This window comes from Apium graveolens, chromosome 10 (assembly GCF_009905375.1).
Source record: "Apium graveolens cultivar Ventura chromosome 10, ASM990537v1, whole genome shotgun sequence".
Classification (NCBI taxonomy): Eukaryota; Viridiplantae; Streptophyta; class Magnoliopsida; order Apiales; family Apiaceae; genus Apium; species Apium graveolens.
This window is the reverse complement of record NC_133656.1, coordinates 218,080,517-218,102,875: the sequence shown is the minus strand read 5'-3', so window position 1 is coordinate 218,102,875 and position 22,359 is coordinate 218,080,517. Positions and strand designations below refer to the sequence as shown.

At 32.9% G+C, this 22,359-nt stretch overlaps 3 protein-coding genes across 3 annotated transcripts; 2 read left to right on the top strand and 1 right to left on the bottom strand.

Annotated features, from left to right (window-relative positions):
- The first annotated feature begins 1,691 nt into the window (after positions 1-1,691).
- On the top strand, positions 1,692-2,132 carry LOC141691816 (uncharacterized). The gene has a single exon (XM_074496568.1). The coding sequence runs from the start codon at positions 1,692-1,694 to the stop codon at positions 2,130-2,132; it is 441 nt and encodes a 146-aa protein (XP_074352669.1).
- Positions 2,133-8,188: 6,056 nt separating this feature from the next.
- LOC141689672 (calmodulin-7) lies at positions 8,189-11,420 on the top strand. Its single transcript, XM_074494027.1, has 2 exons — positions 8,189-8,409; positions 10,769-11,420. The coding sequence occupies exons 1-2, from the start codon at positions 8,334-8,336 to the stop codon at positions 11,140-11,142; spliced, it is 450 nt and encodes a 149-aa protein (XP_074350128.1). The 5' UTR covers positions 8,189-8,333; the 3' UTR covers positions 11,143-11,420.
- A 1,414-nt stretch (positions 11,421-12,834) lies between these two features.
- LOC141689671 (ubiquitin-conjugating enzyme E2 22-like) lies at positions 12,835-17,265 on the bottom strand. Its single transcript, XM_074494025.1, has 7 exons — positions 17,109-17,265; positions 15,858-15,964; positions 15,299-15,443; positions 15,144-15,221; positions 14,113-14,225; positions 13,836-13,939; positions 12,835-13,354 (listed from the first exon to the last, which is right to left on the bottom strand). The coding sequence occupies exons 2-7, from the start codon at positions 15,858-15,860 to the stop codon at positions 13,018-13,020; spliced, it is 780 nt and encodes a 259-aa protein (XP_074350126.1). The 5' UTR covers positions 15,861-15,964; positions 17,109-17,265; the 3' UTR covers positions 12,835-13,017.
- Between the last annotated feature and the right edge of the window lie 5,094 nt (positions 17,266-22,359).

Sequence of the window (22,359 nt, the reverse complement as noted above, 5' to 3'; positions counted from 1 at the left end):
CACTCTTTTTTTTGGATAACCGGGAACATTAAATGGCATTAATGTATTAGATCAATCTCATCTATTTGAAGATTTGGTAGAAGGCCGTTGACCTGAAGTTAGGTATACCGTCAATGGACATGAATATAACTGAAGGGTTTCGAGCACATAAACGCAACGGAAACAGTAATTAAAAACGTGAAAAAGCAGAATTTTCGAAATCCGCCGCAGGATCCATGCGAAAAATAGATATTTAATCCGTATATCAGATTGTTTACCTTAAGAAGCTTTACAAATTGGTTGACTAATGAAGATCCAAAGCTTGTTCAATCACCACGCATCCCGCTCTCGCGATCTACGCTCTATCGGTATCCACACAAATGCTTGAACTCAAGGATTGGATGTGTACTAGCACAAACTCGTTTCTTCTTGCTCTCTCCATCTTCTCTCTTGGTGGCTAGGTTTTTAGTAAAAGTCTTGCTTACAGAATCAGCCACACAAGAGATATTATATAGAGAGTAGAAAAACAAATTATAACTCTTAATTAATTAGGAGTTATTATTAGTTCGAAATTCCTATTTGTATTATAATTAAGTCTCACTTAATTATTTAACAAATAAATTTCATAATTAATATTATTAAATTTGAATATCAATATTTATCTAATTAATTAAGTCATACTTAATTAATATTATAAATAATTCGAATTACTTTAATATAATTTAAATCTAATTTAAATTAAATAATCATTCAAGCATTCTTAGTGTGTAATCCTATAGGTTATTATTATGTTGGCAACGAATTTTAAATCTAATTTAAATCGTAAACAATGAGCGACATCTAGTAATACATCATTGCTACCCAAGTAATAATAATTGAATCGGTGATCGATTAAACCTTTTATGAATAATGTACAATATAATATAATCCCTTTAACCAAATATTATAGATTAAACTAAAGGCATGTAATTTGTCATCCTCATCATAGTTTAATCCAAGTTTCCTTGATCAATGAGTAGACTATTATATCAAATCAACATTTGAGCGTGACCACACATTTCATAGTCTAGCTCACACAAGAGGCCAATAATATCACTCCTAAAATAGGAGTCTTAAATCCCATCTAGATCATTCATATTTCTCATACGATTCATAATATACCCAATGTCCACTTTTATCATTACCCGGTCAAGGATAACTTTTAATGGAATCAATGTATATTAATTCTCGTAGAGAAATATAACGAATTCAGGTCTAAGGACCATTACCTCATTATCACTGTGAGAATTACTTATGACACAACAGACATGTAGAATCTCATATTGGGTCTGCCCAGCACCATGTACATATAAATCTGCATGTGTTTTTTACTTTAATATCAATATACCTATGATCAATGAGATGTGATCATCAGTCAACAAACACATTAGTCTTAATGCATTATTATTGTCCCTTAATAATAATACTCGACTAGGGACCTTTAGGAATATTGATACTATTCTCATAATCTCATTTCTAAGTCACGTACTTAGAGATATAGATTTGCATATCATATTCCAAGGACATTTATTAATTTAACATTTATATCGTAGTAAATTAATAATTAATAAATTATAAAGAGAATAATTGATAGAACATAAACATTAATAATCCTAATGTCTTAAACGAAAACATCATAGTGTTGTCTCTAGGGCACAAACACTAACAATAACATGGGATATTATCTTGCTGACGGTATATATCCATCATGGCCAACTTTTGTCAAAACAATTTCAAAAACTTTGGGTAACAAAAAGAAATATTTTGCAAATGCACAAGAATCTGTTAGGAAAAGATGTCGAGAGAGCATTTGGAGTTTTGCAATGATTCGCAGACCATCACGATTTTGGGATGTGAGCACAATGAAATATATTATGACAGCCTGCATAATATTACATAACATGATCATTGAAGATGAAAGAGAAATAAATACGGAGGAAGAACATTTTGATACAAATGGTGAACCGATTGTTATTCGAATACCGCGTCATCAAAGTACCCTATCAGAATTCTTACAAACGCACCAGCAGATTCGAGATAAACAAGCTCATGTTCAATTGCAAAATGATTTTGTAGAGCATCTTTGGCAGATTCATGATGGTGGTATGAGTTAATTAATTGTTGTTACGTAATTTCCTTTTGTGATTGTTCGTACAACTTTCTTTAAGATTTGTTATCTAATTTCCTTTCGTGATTGTTAGCTACTTTCTTTTTAAAATTGTCCATGTAATTTGCTTTGGAATGATAAAGAGAATTGATTAATAAAATAAGCAAATTAAAGTATGTAATAGTGGCACATTGAAGTCAAATACATAAAAGAAAATATTACACATTTCTCAATATCCTAGCTTTAAGGGCATCAAAACATTTAACTTGATCCTGTAGCATTTTACTAGTATCCATTTCCATGATGGATGCTTCATAAATCCGTCTTTCTCGTTCTTCTTTATGTCTTTCTCGCTCCTCCTTTGCTAAACGGAGCTGCAACTCCTCCTTTTGTAACTGCATCATTTCCCTCCGTAGTTGCAAGTTCATTTGAAGTGATTCACTTCTGGAAGAAGTAATAGCCACTACATCTTTTTGCATTGCTTTAAGAAATTTCAGGCCTTTTTCACCATTTGCTTCTTTTGCAACTCTCTGTAACTTCTTTGTAGCTTTTCTTCCGATTGGACGGTCTATTTCATCAGATTATTGGCTTATAGGAACCTCACCATTAACAGATTGTGAAGAATTCGCTTTGTTCTTGACTGGCTTGTTTTTCTTGTTTATACTAGACTGATATTTCGGGGAAAATCTGAGTGTGTTCCAGTGGCGAATAAACCTAAACTTCTCTTTCATTATTTTTTTTATACATCTGTAATGCTTCATCTACTTGCATCGTTAAAACATGAGTAACATAAGAACATAAACATGATTATCAAAGGCACACTAGACATTCGGATGATCGATAAGAAGTGAGAAGGTGAATAGAGCAAGTAACATCTCTTCAAGTCCAAGAACATACTTAAATTGATCCAAAAAAATACTAAGAATGAGCAAAAAAATCAACTTTCCAGGGCACAAGCAAGACATTAATTTTTGTATAACAGCGGCTTCACTGCCAACGATTTACAAACTAGAACTAAGCCAACTAAAAAGTATTTAATCAGCAATTCCCGTATAGGTTATTAAAATCGTACCCGCTACACAAGGCTCCCATGTCAGCAGGATCACATGCCTTCAATTATACTCGCTATTCTCTCAGTTTCTATAAATTATTATCACAAATAGCTTTACAGATAGGTAATGAAGAACCCAATGCTTAGATATGATCAAATATATATGTAGATCAGGTCACCAATATATACGTACCACATAGATTTACAGGTATTACGATTTTTTTCCCTGACCTCGGAAAATGGTCTTCTCAAAAGTAGATTTTTAGTGGAAAAATGTTGGCCATGTATCAATTTTTTTTATCTATTAGTGAAGGATACAATTAATGTTGTGTAGAGTGTGGAATTGTATAAGCAACACAAGGATCAAAGATCCTCTAAATTTGTAAATGAAATTAACACATAACAAGTCTTTTACTAGCGGGCTATGCCAAATAGATTAACAATTATTTTGAAATAAAACCTTCTGGTCCAGTCTATCAAACTTCTATACGGACAACACTCAGAAACAAGGCATCAATAATCTCAATCTTTTTTGACAGACAATTATCTCAACCTCACCTCTGTCAATTTAATCAAAGAAGCCAAGTGAACACACAAAAATAGAGTCAATCACACATCAAAATTGGAGTCAATCGCACATCTTTTCTTTCTGTTATGAACGCTTGAGATTATCTTAAAAATTGAGATTATTGATGCCTTGTTTCTGTTATGAAGTGAGTAGTGAAGCACCACTGAAGGCTGAGAATGTGGGGCTCGGTGTGATTCAGGACATTTTCTCTACACGCTAATTTTACCCTTCATACGCTTTGAATAAATACTTGCAATTTTTTTAAAAACTTAAGCCTTGATTAATAGTCCCTACCAATATTCTCATAGTTTCGGTTAATCCAGTATCCAACTACTGTATTTACCCACCCCAAAAATTAAGAACAAATTATCAACTTAAAGGTATCAAAGGCATGCTAAACATATTATAAAAAGTGTTAAGGCAATATTCAAGCAATCATTCATCTATAAAATCACGAAATGTCAACAAAAGTGAAAGACATAAATAATTAAAGAAAAAAAACTAGTACCTTATCTTGCTCACTTGTCCCGCTTTGATTTTTGTGCAAATTTGGTTGTAAAATCCTACAAATTTGGCCACTTTTTCATTGATTTTGCACCATCGGCTACACAACGAATTTGTTGTTCGATCACTTTCAAAGCCTTCTTTATTATCATTAAAATATTTCCAAATCCTATCCCAATAACACGTATGCGTTTGATCTTTTCCCTGTATCAGGGCCATACAAATGTTTAACCAAGCGAACATGGGTACGTTATCTTCTTCAATCAAGAAATTTTTGGATCTCTTTCCCTTTTTCGATTTCACAACAGCTTCTTTTGGTGGTTCTTTTTGTGGTTGGGCTTGGGATTGAGAGGGGGGTTGTTGGGAAAATATCAGGTCTTCGAATTTTGTATGAATCATTGAGTAAAGATGTAAACGAGCCTTCCATTTCTATAAAAACGCTAATGAATTGAATATTTACTAAAAAAATCCCTAATTTCTAAGAACTAAATCTTTAATTATATATCAACATACATGTTCGTTATAACATTGACGATATTGTGAAGAAACACCGATTAAATGGAATGTTATATACAATAAATCAAATACGACAAATATAGAAAAGAGTTGAAAACATACCTCTCTGGACTCAGTAGGAGAAAACAAAAAAAAATTGGGAGAAAAGTAAATACAACAGAGGAGGATGGGAGAAGATTAAGTAGAATAATTAATTAGCGGGAAAAGGAAAAAAAATAGCAGCGGGAGATGACATGGAATTGATATAGTTAATGGGAAGGGGATCAATAAATTTGGAGGATGAACTCCCGATAACTATAAATTTAGCTAATAAAAAGACCACGTTGGAGTGAGTAAAATTATAGATAATAGGTATATTAGGTGCCACGTGACAATTTTACCTAACAGGTCAATAGGGTTGGAGTTGCTCTTAGAGTAAATTGCACTGTAGTAGCTTTAAAAATAAATTTTTTCACTTTGTTGACGATTGTTACAAATTCTACACTTTAATGGCTGCAACTTACAATATTTAAACAGATAAATTACTCTCGTCAAATTGGACTTAATAGTATTTACAATTTAAAGATATTATGGTTTGACTTAAAAGGAGGTGGGAAGTTGAAGATAAACGAAGAAGCCAATAAGAGTCCATTGGAAATGGGCAATCCAAATTCCGGCCGACGAGTTGAAGGACTCCGACAACCACATAACGCACTCAAATTATCTCAATCTTCAATGTTTTCGAGACAAACATGACCAAATTGACTTCATAACTACGACCGTAACAACAAAAACAACAAGTACAATCATGAAAAAATCGGCCAAACCACCCCTGTTGAATTAGTAACAATTCGAAATCTCTTGTTCATATTTTCGGATCAAATCCTATATATTTTTATATGTGCAACTATTAGAGCTTGTGTTTGTATGCAAAGAAGGTTGTGAAGATTAGTGGTATAAAAACATCATCAAGCTATGTTGTGTCCTTTAACCCACGGATTACAACTAGTAGAGGAGAAAATCAGTGTTGCATAAATCGACATAAAGTGATAAGACATGATACAATAAACTATTAATAAGAAAAAAAATCTACAACACCATCGGTCGGAAAATTAGCCAGTGATCACCCCTCCTTCCCTCATCCTTTTCATCTTTTCTCTTCTCACTCGTCTTTCTCCCCGAATCTCTTTCTCTCTCGTCGTTCTTTCTGCCCCACACTCATCATCTTCCTATCTCTCTCACGATCTCTCTTTCCCTCACTTTGTTTCTCTCTTTTTATCATCAAAACGACCGTCTTTTAGAGTCCAGTTATTTCCCTTCCTCCTTTTCTCCTCTCTTTACCCCGTTTCCTTACTCCATATTTGACTTGACGGCCAAAAATGACCTAAGCGGTGGTCCGACTTTCGATCGATTTTCAACCACCAAACCACCTTCAAAATATTTGTTTTTCCACCCTTAAACTATTCAATCATCAATTTCATCTATCTATTGCCGAATTAAGAAGCCTCAATTGTAAAAACGGGTTTTCTACTGTGTGCCCAAGGGCACACGCTAAGAGTTATAAATTTTCATTTTTCAATGATACTTAATGACTGTCAGCTTACTTTTTACGGGTTCCAACAAAAACTAGTTATTTTTCTCTGTCTAGATTAAAAATAACACCGTTACCTTATTAATGCTCAACTCTAATTAACATACTTTAGTCAATTTTTATTTCTTTTTTTTTGTCTTTCTTACATTTTTTTCTCTAGTTGTATTCATCTTTAAAATTGTTTTATTTTTTTCAATAACATGCTTTAATCAATTTTTTTGTTTTTGTTTTATCCTTACATTCTTTTCTAGTTGTATTCAATTTAAATATTACAATGAAAATATAATTAGAGAAGCATTTTTACTTATTTTTTTTCTAATTGTATACAAGTAGAAAGACATGTTTGCTTAATTTTTTTTATGTTTTTATACAATTCTTACATTCTTTCTATTTGTGTTCATTTTTAATAATTTTTTTTCTCAATATAAAATTCTCACATTATTTTTTAATTGTATTCATCTTTAATATCATTTATTTTCAATACCATGCTTTAATCAATTTTTTTGACTTTATACGTTTCTCACATTTTTTTCTACTTTATTTATCTTTAATATTGTTTATTTTCAACTACATGTTTTAATCAATTTTTTTTTATCTTTATACAACTTTCACATCTTTTATAGTGTTCAAACTTAATATTAAAAATGAAAATACAACTAGAAAAGCTTATTTACTTTTTTTTTCTAATTGTATAAAGTAGATAGCATGTTTACTTTTTTTATATACAATTCTCACATCCTTTGCTATTTGTAATTAATTTTAATATTATTTATTTTCAATAACATAATTTAATCATTTTTTTTGTTTTTATACAATTCTCACATTATTGTATTCATTTTTTATACTATTTATTATCAATACATACTCTAATCAATTTTTTGTCTTTATACACTTCTCACATTCTTTTATAGTTGTATTCATTTTTAATATTAAAAATGAAAATTCAACTACAAAAGTATGTGTACTTTATTTTTTTTCTAATTGTATAAACTAGAAAAGCATGTTATTTTTTTTATACAATTCTCACATTCTTTTGTAGTTGTATTAATTTTAACATTGTTTTTTTATTTTTAATAACAATCTTTAATCAATAACATTAAAAAGTATTATTATTTTAATTTTACAAATTATCTTTCTCTTGACAAAATCTAAAAAATAGATGAGATTACTAAATAAATTTTTATAAAAAATAAACAAGTCTATACTCATTAACGAGTATACCCAGTCACAGTCTTTTCATATTCACGAAAGAATTTTTCTCTACTCCCTTTTCTAATCCCATCTTCTATATCTTTTCTAAACTATCATTCCCCATAAATTGGAATATTGAATAAGAATAAGAGAGTGAAGATATCAACTTTGAGCCTTTCATTGGTCATGCTTCCTCTTCACAAAGGAATGCAAGATTGTAAAATCATAATATTCATATTCATATATTGATAACGTGTGTATAGTTTGGAGAGACTTTGATATAATATATTAAAAGACAGTTTTATCCATGCACTTACAAATTATTTACTAATGATACTTTAATTAAATTAACGGAAATTGATGAAATTCATTTAATTGTTTCAAAATTTAAACCAAAGTCATTATAGTGCAAGATTTATAATATCGACCAACATGATGCAAAAAAATTTATTTACGGGTCACCAACATAAAATTAGAGAAAATAATATTAAAAAAAGAAATTAGCAAAAATAAAATTATGAGAGAAAATAATAGGAAATAATATTACAAAAAGGAAATTAGCAAAAAAAAATATTAGGAAAGGAAAAGAGGGGGCAAAGCGGTAAAGATGGAAGGGAGAAGAATAGAAAAATACAAAATTAGTGATAAGCCGAAGAAAAATTAGCATTTGAGCTTGTCCATACAAAATTACTGAGCCTGCTTTTACTAATCTCCTGCCATCATTATTGTTATTCTACATAACAAACGCGCACACATACACACATACTACTCTCTCTCTCTCTCTAATCGAGTCAATCTTATATCTCTGATGGCCGATCAACTCACCGACGATCAGATCTCCGAGTTTAAGGAAGCTTTCAGCCTGTTTGACAAAGACGGCGATGGTTAGATTTCTATCTTTTTTGCCCCTTTCTGCCTTTTAATACTCAGATCTGCTGTTTTTTGTTTGACTTGCTTGTTTTTTTGGTGTTTTTTGTGTGGGATGTATTTTTTTATCTGATTAATGTATGTTTATGCAAGTTAATTTCAATTTTGTAGATTTAATATGAGTTTTGTGCTAGATGTTAGCTTATATTTGATGTATATACATGTTTATGTCATTTTTGTGGATTTATTCTCATTTTTGTGGTTTTTTTGTACTAGATGTAGGCTTATTTATGATGTATATACATGTTTATGTATTTTTATGCCATTTTTGTGGATTTAGTATGATTTGTTCCCCTTTTTTTGCTAGTTGCTCGATTAGTTTGATGTATAATTATGATTTTGGTTATTTTAAATTTTGATATTTGTCGGTTACATGATGAATAATCAAGCGCTTGAATGTTATAGGTCGTTCTAATGATTTTCTATGTTTTAGGTCTTCAAGTTATTTTCAGTGATTATAGATTGATAAATATTGTGGTTCGAAGTGATACATGATGATGATTATTTGTGTGCTTAAGTGTTTTAAATCGCTTGTTTAATTTCTATGTATTGTAGGTCTTTCGGTTTATATTCAGTGATTGTTGTTATTTGTATTGTAAATTGCTATTCAATATGTTAATTGGTGCAAGAAGTCTTGTTTTATGGTTTTCCTATGTATAGATCTCATGTTAGGTTAAAAATGTATATCTATATTAAATAGCCATTCTGTTTAAGGAGCCTAAAATGTATTTGTTGTTTCCCAAAATTTTTAGTTGATGTTGTTGGATTTTTATAAATAAATGATAACTGATAAAAGATATTCTAAAAGAGTAAACTAAAACAGAACTATTTTATTATCTGAAGTCATACTTCTCTTAAAATACATTATAATTCACCTCTTTATATAGGTGTACATTTAACCAATACACCTAATAAATAGGTAACCCTAACCTTATCTATAATTCAAAAACTACATTATCTAATAAATATTTAAACTCTATTTCTAACAACCTAATCAAAATCAATCCAAAAAACAATTCAAATAATTTTGAATTATTATTTCCAACACTCCCTCTTAATTCAAAATTTTTAAAATTACTTGACCAGTGATGTACTTCCCATCACCTCTACCACTGTTGCAGAGCCCTTCTCTCCACAGTATCATTTGGGAGCCCTTCTCTCCACAGTTTCATTCGGGAGCCCTTCTCTCCACAGTTTCTTTATGGTGCACATAATCACCAATAACTCAAAAAAAATATTTTTTTTTGAAGCCCTGAGACACACATCTCATTCTTCATGAATCTCTAGCAATACTACCATCTGTTTTCTTCCATTTCTTCATTTGTTCGCAGCAATTTTTTGACGCCCAGTTACTCAATCGAACATAGCTCGGATACCATGTTGGATTTTTATAAATAAATGATAACTGATAAAAGATATTCTAAAAGAGTAAACTAAAACAGAACTATTTTATTATCTGAAGCCATACTTCTCTTAAAATACATTATAATTCACCTCTTTATATAGGTGTACATTTAACCAATACACCTAATAAATAGGTAACCCTAACCTTATCTATAATTCAAAAACTACATTATCTAATAAATATTTAAACTCTATTTCTAACAACCTAATCAAAATCAATCCAAAAAACAATTCAAATAATTTTGAATTATTATTTCCAACAGATGTTTGATCCGGAGTTTTCATTTAATGGAATACAAGTTCTTTTGTTGTTTAAGGTGATTATGTGATAATTTGGAAGTTGATGTTAATTTACATGCTAAAGACCTGGAATATTGTAGACTTGGAGAGGATCCAATTCTGTTTTAAAGAAGTTTATCGATGCACTATTTTATGAAGTGTCAACAGATCTACTGATTTTTATTGATATTTTGATGAGTCATAGAACTCTTGTTTTGTTTATAATAATTGTGCCTTTATTAGGTTAGCTATGCATGAGTAGCTTCTGCTTAAAAAGATGTTCATTGTTATTTTAAATTTTTGTTATAGCATTAGTGTATCCTTTGTATTGATTGGGACTTGACTGTTTACGAAAGTTCTATTTTGGGATAGGAATCTTGACTATGACCTGTATTCATACAATATGTGCCCTTTTTTTCAGTTTATTTGATGTTTTTTCCGTTTATTCGATGTTTATGAATTAGGGAACACATTAATATTTTTTCTTATAATGCTCTTCTTGCAAGTTCATTTATATTGCTTGACCTGTTGTGCTTTTATTACCACTTTCGCTGACCTGACAAAACCTCGAGTCATTATCTTTGGAGCTGATTATATATACATGATTCTAAATTTTACTTGTAAAATATGCAGGTTGCATCACTACCAAAGAGCTTGGGACTGTCATGAGGTCGCTAGGACAGAACCCTACCGAAGCTGAACTTCAGGATATGATAAATGAAGTGGATGCTGATGGTAATGGAACCATTGACTTTCCTGAGTTCCTAAATCTTATGGCCAGAAAGATGAAGGACACTGATTCTGAGGAAGAGCTTAAGGAGGCATTCAGAGTATTTGACAAGGATCAAAATGGTTTCATTTCTGCTGCTGAGCTGCGCCATGTCATGACCAACCTTGGGGAGAAGCTGACGGACGAAGAAGTTGATGAGATGATTCGAGAAGCTGATGTTGATGGTGATGGGCAGATCAACTATGAAGAATTTGTTAAGGTGATGATGGCCAAGTGATAGCCACTTTACTAGATCCACAAAACATTTGCTTACAAAAAATATCTGGTGAAGAGCAAAGTTTTTTAATTAGTATAATGGATTCCTAGTATTTTGTCTCCATTTTATTCAATGGTTTAAAGGTCAAACTTGTAAGGGTTTTAACTTTTAAGTAGTCTGTTGCAATTGTGGCTGTGGATATATTCTGTTTTCTTTTTAATGATGTGATTCGAACTTAACATTAGCAGCTTTTAAATTATTCTTCTGATGTCAATTATTCCTTCATTGTTCCTGGTTCAGGATAGGAGTGTCTGGCATAAATATTCTTTAATTTTCCTGCTATACATAGTGACTGTTAAGGGTCTCCAGCTCTTCCTTGAACACCAAGGATGTTGCGAGTACAACCATTTACTTTTGATTGTTGTACTCTTGTCTTGACATTTTAGGACATGAACTGTCCATGCAATATCAAATTGAAAGCATACATGCTGCATGGTAGGTTTATTTCAATTTCCCATTGGGAGGCTGAGATGTAGCGTAGTCCTGCTCGAGTTGCGTATTGTTCCTGTTTATAATGCCTCTGCTTTCTCGGGAATCCAAGAATTTTGTCCCCTCACTGCTTGATAGATAGAAACATACCTTCAGCTGATCTGTCGATAACAAATGGGGCTGGAGGTATGATGTGTAATTTTTCCGAGTACAAAAAGGCCGGTTTTCGATAGAAGCATAATATAAAGCGATTCCTTGATAGGAGATCATCTGGTTTTGTTTTGTTTTTTGCAAGTGCTGGTTATGCACCTGCAGAATGTCCGAAAATCACTATTAAAGGAGTTCGGTAGCTAGCACTAAAGCCTAAAGAATCTTCCCAAGAACAGGTATGAGGAGGCGATGAAAATGTTAAGATTATGGGTAAGATGGTGAAAAAGCACACACATATTTGATATCGGTGCTACAAACATTATAAATAAAAAACATTTTGTGATTAGTGACTGAAGTCATAATACTTGCGACCTTATTGGATGTGATCGCACTATAGCAGTATCCTCTTAAAAGATATGGCTATAACAGTCGTGCACTTTTAAAAATGATCCAAACGGATAGGCTAAGTTGTAGCTATGAAATTTCCGGTCTTCATCATCCATGGTATACTAACATGCAATGCAAGGCTGATAAATTCAACTTTGGCCACAAACCATCTTCAGTGATATAATACAGGGTACTTGTATTATTAACGAAGCAGAACCCAAGGTTCAAGCCAGGGGCTTAACTGAAGCTATAATAACATCCAGTATCACAACAAAGTTCTAGTACTGAATATCACGATTTATTATTTTTACTAAGCCGGATTTGCTAAAGAGAGTCCCGCTCCTCAAAGACACCAAGTATTTAAACTCGCTCATGATAGGTCAGAGAAAGTAGAAAAACCTTTACCAATTACCACTAAGACCATCTTTCATCCTCCGTGACACAAACTGTAATCTTGTTTTCGTCGACAATAAATAAATATTTTCACAGCTCCAATTAGATGAGTTCGTTTTTTGATGAACAGGATTTTATTTTTAAACTTCTACAATATACTATATTATCCTCATCACATAACCTACAAGCCCAAGAAGAATCATTTCGCCGATAATATCATCATCTTAGTTGCAGCTGAGTCTAGTCGTAGAAAAAGACAAACGTAAATTATGACCAATACTTCAACAAGTAATCGACAGTAAGAAAAATATTTTAAGAAAAAATGTCAGAAAGAAACCTCATTTGCTAATGTTACAAGTACTATAGTGCTAAGTTGAGTCAGATATTCTTTCTGTCATCTAATTATCAAATAAAACACCGAAAAGTTCAGTCATCATAAAACCAAGAAATGAACATACTATAGGCTAATTCCCTTATTTATAATCTTTTCAAGCTTTTTTTCCTCGCATCGATCTTCTTTTTGTCTGTCTGAACTTTTAATGACCCGCAGACTTCCTTCTTTTTAGTCACTGGCACTTTTGCCACAGTTGTGGATATAACAACTCCCGCACCCATAGAGCTTGGGGCCACAACTGATCGATCTTGAGCGGTTGCTCCTGTTGCTGCAGGAATCGAGGAAGGGGGGGATGTTTGTGGCAAGTGGAGTGCTGCAACTGTGGCAGAATTCTTCTGGCTGACATTATCTGACTCTGAAATAGCTCCTGTTCTAAATTTCGCGCGCTTCGAGTTTACAGCATGAGTTGCTGTGAAAATTCTGCATTTTTTTACAGGCCGTAGCAATTGTTAGCAAACCTTTTTTGCCAACTAACTTTGTAGCAAAAGCAAAGCCAATAATACTTTTCAATGACCAAATAATTAGCCATAAACTTATATGTCTACATTACATGAACCAAGTGTGAGTAATTTGTAAGTTAGAGTATTATTGTACAAGGCTAAGCGGCATATGAAACTAATTTCGACTCGGCCTAAATAAATGGTGTTTTACAATTAGTGCATACCATTTGTCAAACTAAAGTAATTTTTCGACCACTATGATTCAGTATCCAGACCATTTAACCAAAATTGAATTTTTGTACATTAAATTTCGACACTATGACATGTGGATCAGGACAGGTTTAAAAAATCATGCAATAGTTGTCAGAGATGTTATTGTGCCAGAAAGTAAAATCATACGGTCTACTATCTTAATTACTCCCAAAACATGAAGGATGCAAAAGACACCAGCATGTTCTCACCTGGCATGTCTAGCATACTCTTCATAATTGTCAAGCAGCATCTTTCCAGCCTGTCCATTTAGAGCTGATTCAGGAAAAGGCTCAATTAATAGGCATCTGACGACCTATTATCACCACAACACATAATACATAATCTGGATTAGAATATAAAACACACTATCAATTAGAGCGGACATGCCATAGGAAAACGAATTTATTGAATATCATTTGATAGAAAAACATACTTCACTTAAGTTGTCAAAAAACGCCAGGACAGAGAACATATATATAAACTTACAATTAGGACATGTCGTAAGCCAAGATTAGGGTTCCAATCCCTCTTCAATGCATTAACGCAGATCTCACCATCGATTGCAATGTTTGGGTGGAATATCTTGGTCAGAAAATACCCTGAAATTACAACAGTTTATTCAAATCGTTTATTCATCTTTTACTCTATAAATGGAAATCGGTCACAACTTGATCTTTGCAAGCAGGAATGTACCCACATAAAAAAGTATTACAAATTCAAAGCTATTTTAACATGTTTCAATGTTTTGACTAAATGTCAAATTCAACACCAAAATAATTACAGCCTAAACTTATTTTATTAATGAATCATAAATTCGTTATACAATAATTGGTCACGTAATGGTATAGGGGTCTGCACCGCCTTTTTATACACTTAAATTTATATATATATATATATATAAAGAGAGAGAGAGAGAGAGATGGAGTAGGAACTTGAAAGATATAGCATACACTGTGAACTTCAAAGAAAACAATTCAAACTAATACAGATATAAGAGTAATACTATAAAACAAAACAAACATAGATGTTGCGATCTATATAGAGAGGTGAGATCAAATAGTTGGATAGGACGTTAATAGAAAACAAGTACTAGTTTACATTTAGCATTAAAGCGAGCTTTCGAGAACGCTCTATAAACAACAAAATAAATTTATTGATACCGCAGTTACGATCTGTTAATTTAATTCTAAAACCGCAGAGTATCAATGTACGAGTGTATACGAAATTACAAAGCAATCAATCATATAACAAGTTCACTACACTTTGGAGGTCACGTTGTCTAAAATATTCATAGGTGCTAGCCTGACTGAGTGTGAAGACTTAACTGGCAGAAAGTGGTTTAGTTTATCTTCCAGGTTCAAACAGATAAGACTAGTTTATCTTTTCAAGGTTCAAAGATAAGTTTTAAGTTCTAAATCACATAAGATAAATCTTCAATAAACCAAATATTTAATCAAGAAATAGGCGTAATAGCCTGAATTGGCTGGCAAGGCATTATAGCTGCATATAGACACAACCTTTGGGGGGAGAATGTGGGAAATCGCGGGATAGTATCAACTTCATGCGGAAGATGCCTTTTTCATATGGAGTCCCAGCTGCAGATTAAAATATTTACACATTTAGAATCATATTCTCTACATATACGCAGAACTAGAATCTAAAAGTTGATTACCAGGGCCTTCTATATCAGCATATATTGTTGAGAAATCTTCATCATTTACCCCAACTATAATGCCCTCAGGAGGAGTTTCATCAAGATTCTTCAATTCCTTAGCAAGTTGCTTTATCACATTTGGAGGAAGATTTTCATTTGTTGCCTACAAATATTAAGAGAACTGTAAGCAAAAGTATAATGATAAAAAACTTATGACAGACTGATGTAAAAAGTTACTAAAAATAGTCTAAAAGTATATTACCATGTGTGTTTCTACCATGCCATGAGCAAAACATGCTACATTAATAGTTTTGAACGCAATAGGCATGAAGCATTTAATATCTAGTAAAAAACCTCTAATGTAAATCAGTATTATCATTTATCAACCAACTAAAAAAACAAAATGCCTAGCATATATAAGTCCAATGTTTTCCTAACATAATATGCAGTAACAGGTACTTGAAGAAACAACCTGTGTCAGCTTAATTAGAATTCACAAGCATTCCAGTATGGGAATAATGACCAGAAAATCAAGAAAAAGTTAGCAGACAGAGATTCAGAGAATAGTAGAACTTACCATTCGCCTATAACTTGATATGGACTTCTCAGAAATCCTCTAGCCAACCGAAAAGTCAATATAGTTATAGTGGCAAGAGATGACAAGAATCACGTGCTGGGAAAATCCTGCACTTAAAAGAAATTGATTGTTTGAATATATATACATACAATTGCAACCGTATCTGTAAGATAAATTTTCTTACAAATGCTCATTCCTGGCACAGAATGGCAATGGAAGATTGTATTAGGCGTGTATCACTTATTTTCATTTACAAACCTCTTATAACAGACAGCTAGCCAAAATATAAATAAGTTACTCAAGGATTTGTTAATTAGCAAAGAAAAACTCAAAGATTTGTAAAGCATCATCAACATCCACAACTCCATTTAAAACCAAATCCATTCACAATCGCAACGTAGTAACGATTGTGGGCTAAACGCATTCACTATGTAACCAGAAAAAAATGACTTTTTTAGCTGCAGTGATCGAACCCACTAATCAAATTCAACCTAACAAAACCTATCCAAAGATGACACAATCTTGAAAACAAATAAGTCACTAGCATCACTAATCATCTTTATTTACATAATAAATCTTTTAAAAAAAAGTCACATAAGCAAGAATTCGGTTATATATACATAGTGCCCGTTTGGGAAATCTTAAAATAAGTAACTTATGACTTAAAGTGAATAAGTGAGTAATAAGTGATAAGTTAATAGATACTTATAAGTTATATAAGTGTTTGGATAATTTAACTTATAAGCCAGAATTGTTTTTATATTAATGAATTAAAATAAATAATTTATATATATAATTATCTTAATTCTTATATTTTAAGTTATATTAACATTTAAAAAAATATATTCTAAAATAAAATTGATAAAAAAATGAAAAATTAATAATAAGTTGTGAAAAAGTACGTCGTTACCAACATTCAATTTATCAGCTTAGAAGTTGTAAATTCAACTTATAAGCTGGGTCGACAAACACTCGTCAATAAGCCGTTACGGGCTTATAAGCCAATAAGCCCACTTAACGGAATTGCCAAACGGACCCATATAATTGAGCAATTATATGTAGCAAGAAAAAAGGATTAAAAAAATAATCTTTTGCAGAAAGATCAACCAAAAGAGGGAAGAAGATGACATAAGAATCAGGATTCATACTTTCGTAAAGTAAATACATACACATTTGTTAATTGAATCAATAAGAATTCAAGATTAAATAGAGAATTATTGAAAAAGTGAAGACCCGGATCAAGAATTATACCTGAGAGAGATAGAGAGCACAGGTGAATCTTGGAGTTGGGTCTGCACTAGTATTCAACAACCAATTTTAAACTATAACAAACAGGCCCCGAGAGAGAGAAACTGAAGAGAGTGTGGATTAGTAGGAGGAAATTTTTATTTATAATAATAATTGAATATAGGTCATGTTCGCTCACAAACATGGGTTAGATAAATTTTATGTAACATACTACTCCATGAGCGTCGGATCTATATTTCAAAGGTTTAGATTTAATGATTTTTTTTTAACATAATACTTTAGGGGCGTCAGATCTATATTTCAAGGGCCTAGATTTAATGAAAATTTTTTAGCCTTCCGCGGATATTTTTCGCGGAAGGGTTTTTCCCTTTCCGCGTGAAATATCCGTGGAAGGGAGAAAAGCTCTTCCGCGGAAAATATCTGCGGAAGGCTAAAAAAATTTCCTTACATCCGGGCCCTTGAAATATTGATCCAAGGGTTATGTAACAGTGTGTTAGATATGGCTTATCTAACACACGATTGTTAGGGATTACCACCCTTGAATATAAGATCAACTATAAAAAGAAATTCATTTAAACCAGAGGATATATTTTGGGTGCCACAGGCCCATAGCTGCTACTCATATTGTTAGATATATTTGATAATGTCATGGCTAATATGTTTTATGTTTAGATTTCAGATCTTATTTGAACAGAACAAATCAGTACTTAACTGATCAGTACTTATACTGGACGTCAGAACTTAAGGGATATCAGTACTTATGTTATCAGGAGATAAGCATCAGGAGATAGATATCAGAACTTAAGTGCTGAAGGACGATCAGATAAGGACAGTAGCTGATTAAAGTTAAGAAGATCAAGATAAACATAAGAAGAGATATGCATGAAGAAGGAATTCCATAAAGAATGGAATACTTGGAAGGAAAGATATCTGATTGATATATATTAGGAAGCAGAATTATATTCCATATCAATTAGCGATTATCTTGTAACTGTGTAATATATAAACACAGACATAGGGTTTACACTATAAGTGTTATCATTATCGAGAATATTATTTACTGTAACCCTAGCAGCTCTCGTGATATTTTGTTCATCACTGAGAGATAACAGTTCTAGATTGTAACAGAGTTTATTGTTTCAATAAAGTTTGTTTTCTGTTACATAAGTTCTTGAAGTTTGATTTGATTGTAATAAACACTGTATTCACCCCCTCTACAGTGAAAGTGTGACCTAACAAGTGGTATTAGAGCCTTCTGTTAACACACATACAGTTAAAGATCCAAACACAATCATGTCTGACACAGAAACTCCAACTAAGCCTACCAAAACTGAGGAATCATCAAAGACATCAACTCAGAGTCGATATGAGACTATCAGAGTTCCCATATTGAGACCATCTGAATATCCCATATGGAAGGTAAGGATGACCATGTTTCTGGAAGCAACAGATCCAGAATACCTTGATAGAATCAAGGAAGGGCCTCACAAACCTACCAAGCTCGCTGTTGTAGTTGCAGGTGAAGCAGCAAAGACCGTACCAAAGGAAAAGAGTGATTACACTGCTGAAGATATAGCATCTATTGCTAAGGATGCCAAGGTACGACACTTATTGCATAGTGCCATTGATAATGTAATGTCAAACAGGGTAATCAACTGCAAGACTGCTAAGGAGATATGGGATGCACTGGAGACAAGGTGTCAAGGAACTGAAACAGTTAAGAAGAACAGGAAGACAATACTCACTCAAGAGTATGAACACTTTGACTCTAGGACTAATGAGTCATTGACTGATGTATATGATAGATTTGTCAAACTCTTGAATGACTTGTCATTGGTTAATAAGGAGTATGATCTTGAAGATACAAACCTTAAATTCCTGTTAGCTCTTCCTGAATGTTGGGATTTGAAGGCAACAACAATAAGAGACAACTACAATCTTGATGAAACAACTCTTGATGAAATCTATGGAATGCTCAAGACTCATGAACTTGAGACGGAACAAAGAAGCAAGAGGAAAGGAGGAAAGTCAAGGACAGTTGCTCTCAAGGCTGAAGAGGAATCCCCCAAACCACCTTCCTCAAAGAAAGACAAGGGTAAAGCTCTTATCATAAAGTCTGATACTGAGTCATCAGGTTCTGAGAGTGATGATGACTCAAATTCTGAAAGCTTGCCTGAAACTGATGCTGATGAGGAGATGATGAAGCTGTGTGCTCTTATGGTGAAAGGAATCACAAAGATTGCATACAGGAAGTTCAGGAAGGGAAAGAAGTTTTCCAGGAAAGGCATAAGTTCTGATAAGAAGAATTTCAGAAGATCTGAAGGAAGAGGAGGAAAGTCTGACAGAGGAGATTACGCTAATGTTAAATGTTATAATTGTGGTGAAAAAGGCCACATATCTCCTGATTGCAAGAAGACCAAGAGTGACAAAGGCAAAGCTCTTGTCACAAAGCAGAAAAGCTGGACAGACACCTCAGACTCTGAAAGTGAGGAGAACTATGCATTGATGGCAAATGTTGATAAATCAAGTTCTGAGAGCAGTTCTGAAGCTGCTGAAACAAAGGTACCTCAGACTACTTATGCTTTTCATACTGATGATATTAATGAGTTGAGAAGATATCTTAAAACCATGTTTGTTAGTTATAGAGATCAAACTTTAACATGTGAAAGATTAACTTCTGAAAATCTTGCTTTTAGGAAAAGAAATGATTTCTTAGAAAAAGAGTTAGTCATGTTCCATCAAACTCAGAAGGATAGAGATGATGCTTTTTATGTTAGGGATGAAGTGCTAAAAATGAATGAATCTCTAAAAACTGAGTTAGAAAAGGAGAGAGAGATTATCAGAACTTGGACTAACTCTGGCAAAACAACTCAAAATTTGCTAAGCAGTGGAAACTGGAAAGAGGGCTTAGGTTATGGAGAAAATAAAAATGAAAAAGGAACTGTAGAAATTAAGTCTGTTGATAAGCAAAAGCCGAAGTTAAAACCTGTTAAGTTTGTAACTGAAAAATCTGAAAATGAGAAATCAGAAGTTAAAAAGGAATTAGCTTCTGACAAACTAAAACAGGAAAAGACAGCTGAAGTTAACATAGGCTTAATGACAAAGAAGCGGCTTAAGCATAAGCTGAAAGATGTTAAGAATGCAAACAAGGTAAAATCACCTAGGAAAAACAGGAATGGAAAGGAAGGTGTGAATAAAAGCAATAACTATAAATCTGTTCCTGATGCTCCTAGGAAAGCGTGTCATAACTGTGGAAGTTCTAACCATCTGGCTTCTTTTTGCAGGAAGAATAAGAATATTAACTCCTTATCTATAAAATCAGGAGTTAAGAGTCAGTCTGTTAGATACAAACCACAAGATCCTTGTTTTCATTGTGGTAGTTTATGGCATTCCATTTATACTTGTAAGGAGTATCATAGTTTGTACTATGATTATTATCAAATAAAACCTTCTTTAAAGAAAGTTTCTGTTGTTCCTTCTAGTGTAAGTTCTGATTCAAAGTCTGGTAGTATAAGTTCTGATAAGAAAACTGTTAACATAAAATCTGATGCTAAATCCGCTGCAAATGTTAACAAACCTAAAAAGGCCAAAGGATCCAAGCAAGTCTGGGTCCTTAAAACTAATAATTAGTGGTCTTTTTGATTGCAGGGCAACAGGAAAAATATTTTAGTTCTGGACAGTGGATGTTCAGGACATATGACTGGAAATAAGGCCCTGCTATCAGACTTTGTGGAGAAAGCTGGCCCAAGTGTTTCTTATGGAGATGGCAACATTGGAAAAACTTTGGGATATGGCAATATCAATCTTGGGAATGTCATCATTAAAGATGTAGCTCTGGTCTCAGGACTTAAACATAACTTACTGAGTATAAGTCAAATCTGTGACAGAGGTTATTATGTTGATTTCTTTGCAGAACATTGTGAAATAGTTAGTAAATCTAAAGAAAAAATTGTTCTGAAGGGATTCAGGCGTGGTAACATTTATGAAGCTAAGCTTTCAACAAGTTCTGATGGTTCTGCAATCTGTTTAGTGAGTAGAGCCTCAACTGAAGAAAGCTGGAATTGGCACAAGAAACTCTCTCATTTAAACTTCAACAAGATAAATGAACTGATCAAGAAAGATCTTGTGAGAGGACTGCCAAAATCAGTGTTTGTTCCTGATGGTCTTTGTGACTCATGTCAGAAGGCTAAACAAAGAAAATCTTCGTTCAAGAGCAAGACTGAATCATCAATTCTTGAGCCTTATTATCTACTTCATGTTGATCTATTTGGTCCAGTGAATGTCATGTCTATTGCAAAGAAGAAATATGCGTTGGTCATAGTAGATGAGTTCACCAGATACACATGGGTGTATTTCTTGCACACAAAAAGTGAAACTGCATCTATCCTGATTGATCATGTCAAACATCTGGATAAATTGATCAAAGATTCTGTGAAAATTTTGAGGAGTGATAATGGCACTGAATTCAAGAATCTGATAATGGAAGAGTTCTGCAAAAATCATGGAATAAAGCAGGAATTTTCTGCTCCTGGAACTCCACAGCAAAATGGAGTTGTTGAAAGGAAGAATAGAACTCTCATTGAAGCTGCACGAACAATGCTTGAAGAAGCAAAGCTTCCAACCTATTTCTGGGCTGAAGCTGTGCAGACTGCTTGTTTTACTCAAAATGCAACACTCATTAACAAGCATGGAAAAACACCATATGAGATGGTGAAAAACAAGAAGCCAAATCTCAAATACTTTCATGTATTTGGATGTAAGTGTTTTGTTCTCAAGACTCATCCTGAACAGCTATCCAAGTTTGATCTAAAAGCTGATGAAGGAATCTTTGTTGGATATCCACTTTCTACAAAAGCCTTCAGAGTCTATAATTTGAGAACAAAAGTGATCATGGAATCTATCAATGTCTCTTTTGATGACAAGAAGATCACTGGACTTGAAGATTGCATTGATCATGATCAGCTGAGATTTGAAAATGAAGATTCATATTCTGATACCTCAAGTCCTGACAGTCTAAGTCCTGATACTGTAAATTCTGATGGATTAAACTCTGATGTTATTGAAACTGTGGTGACTACGTCAAAGGAAGATGCACCAATGCAGGGGGAGCATACTCAAGATATTATCACATCTCAAGAAGCATCAGAACATACATCTGGCTCTTCAAATTCTGATTCGTCAAGTTCTGATAAGCCAAGTACTGACAGTACTGAAAATCTAAATACTGAAGGATCCAACTCAGAGAGCATAGTTT

Bases quoted from the DNA above. Each gene is read 5' to 3' on its own strand.
- LOC141691816 (XM_074496568.1), top strand. From the start codon at position 1,692: ATGGGATATTATCTTGCTGACGGTATATATCCATCATGGCCAACTTTT.
- LOC141689672 (XM_074494027.1), top strand. From the start codon at position 8,334: ATGGCCGATCAACTCACCGACGATCAGATCTCCGAGTTTAAGGAAGCT. The intron at 8,410-10,768 runs GTTAGATTTCTA...TAAAATATGCAG, and splicing joins GTTTGACAAAGACGGCGATG to GTTGCATCACTACCAAAGAG.
- LOC141689671 (XM_074494025.1), bottom strand. The intron at 15,222-15,298 runs GTAATCAACTTT...TTTAATCTGCAG, and splicing joins TGCTGATATAGAAGGCCCTG to CTGGGACTCCATATGAAAAA. The intron at 13,355-13,835 runs GTGAGAACATGC...AAAAAAATGCAG, and splicing joins GAGTATGCTAGACATGCCAG to AATTTTCACAGCAACTCATG.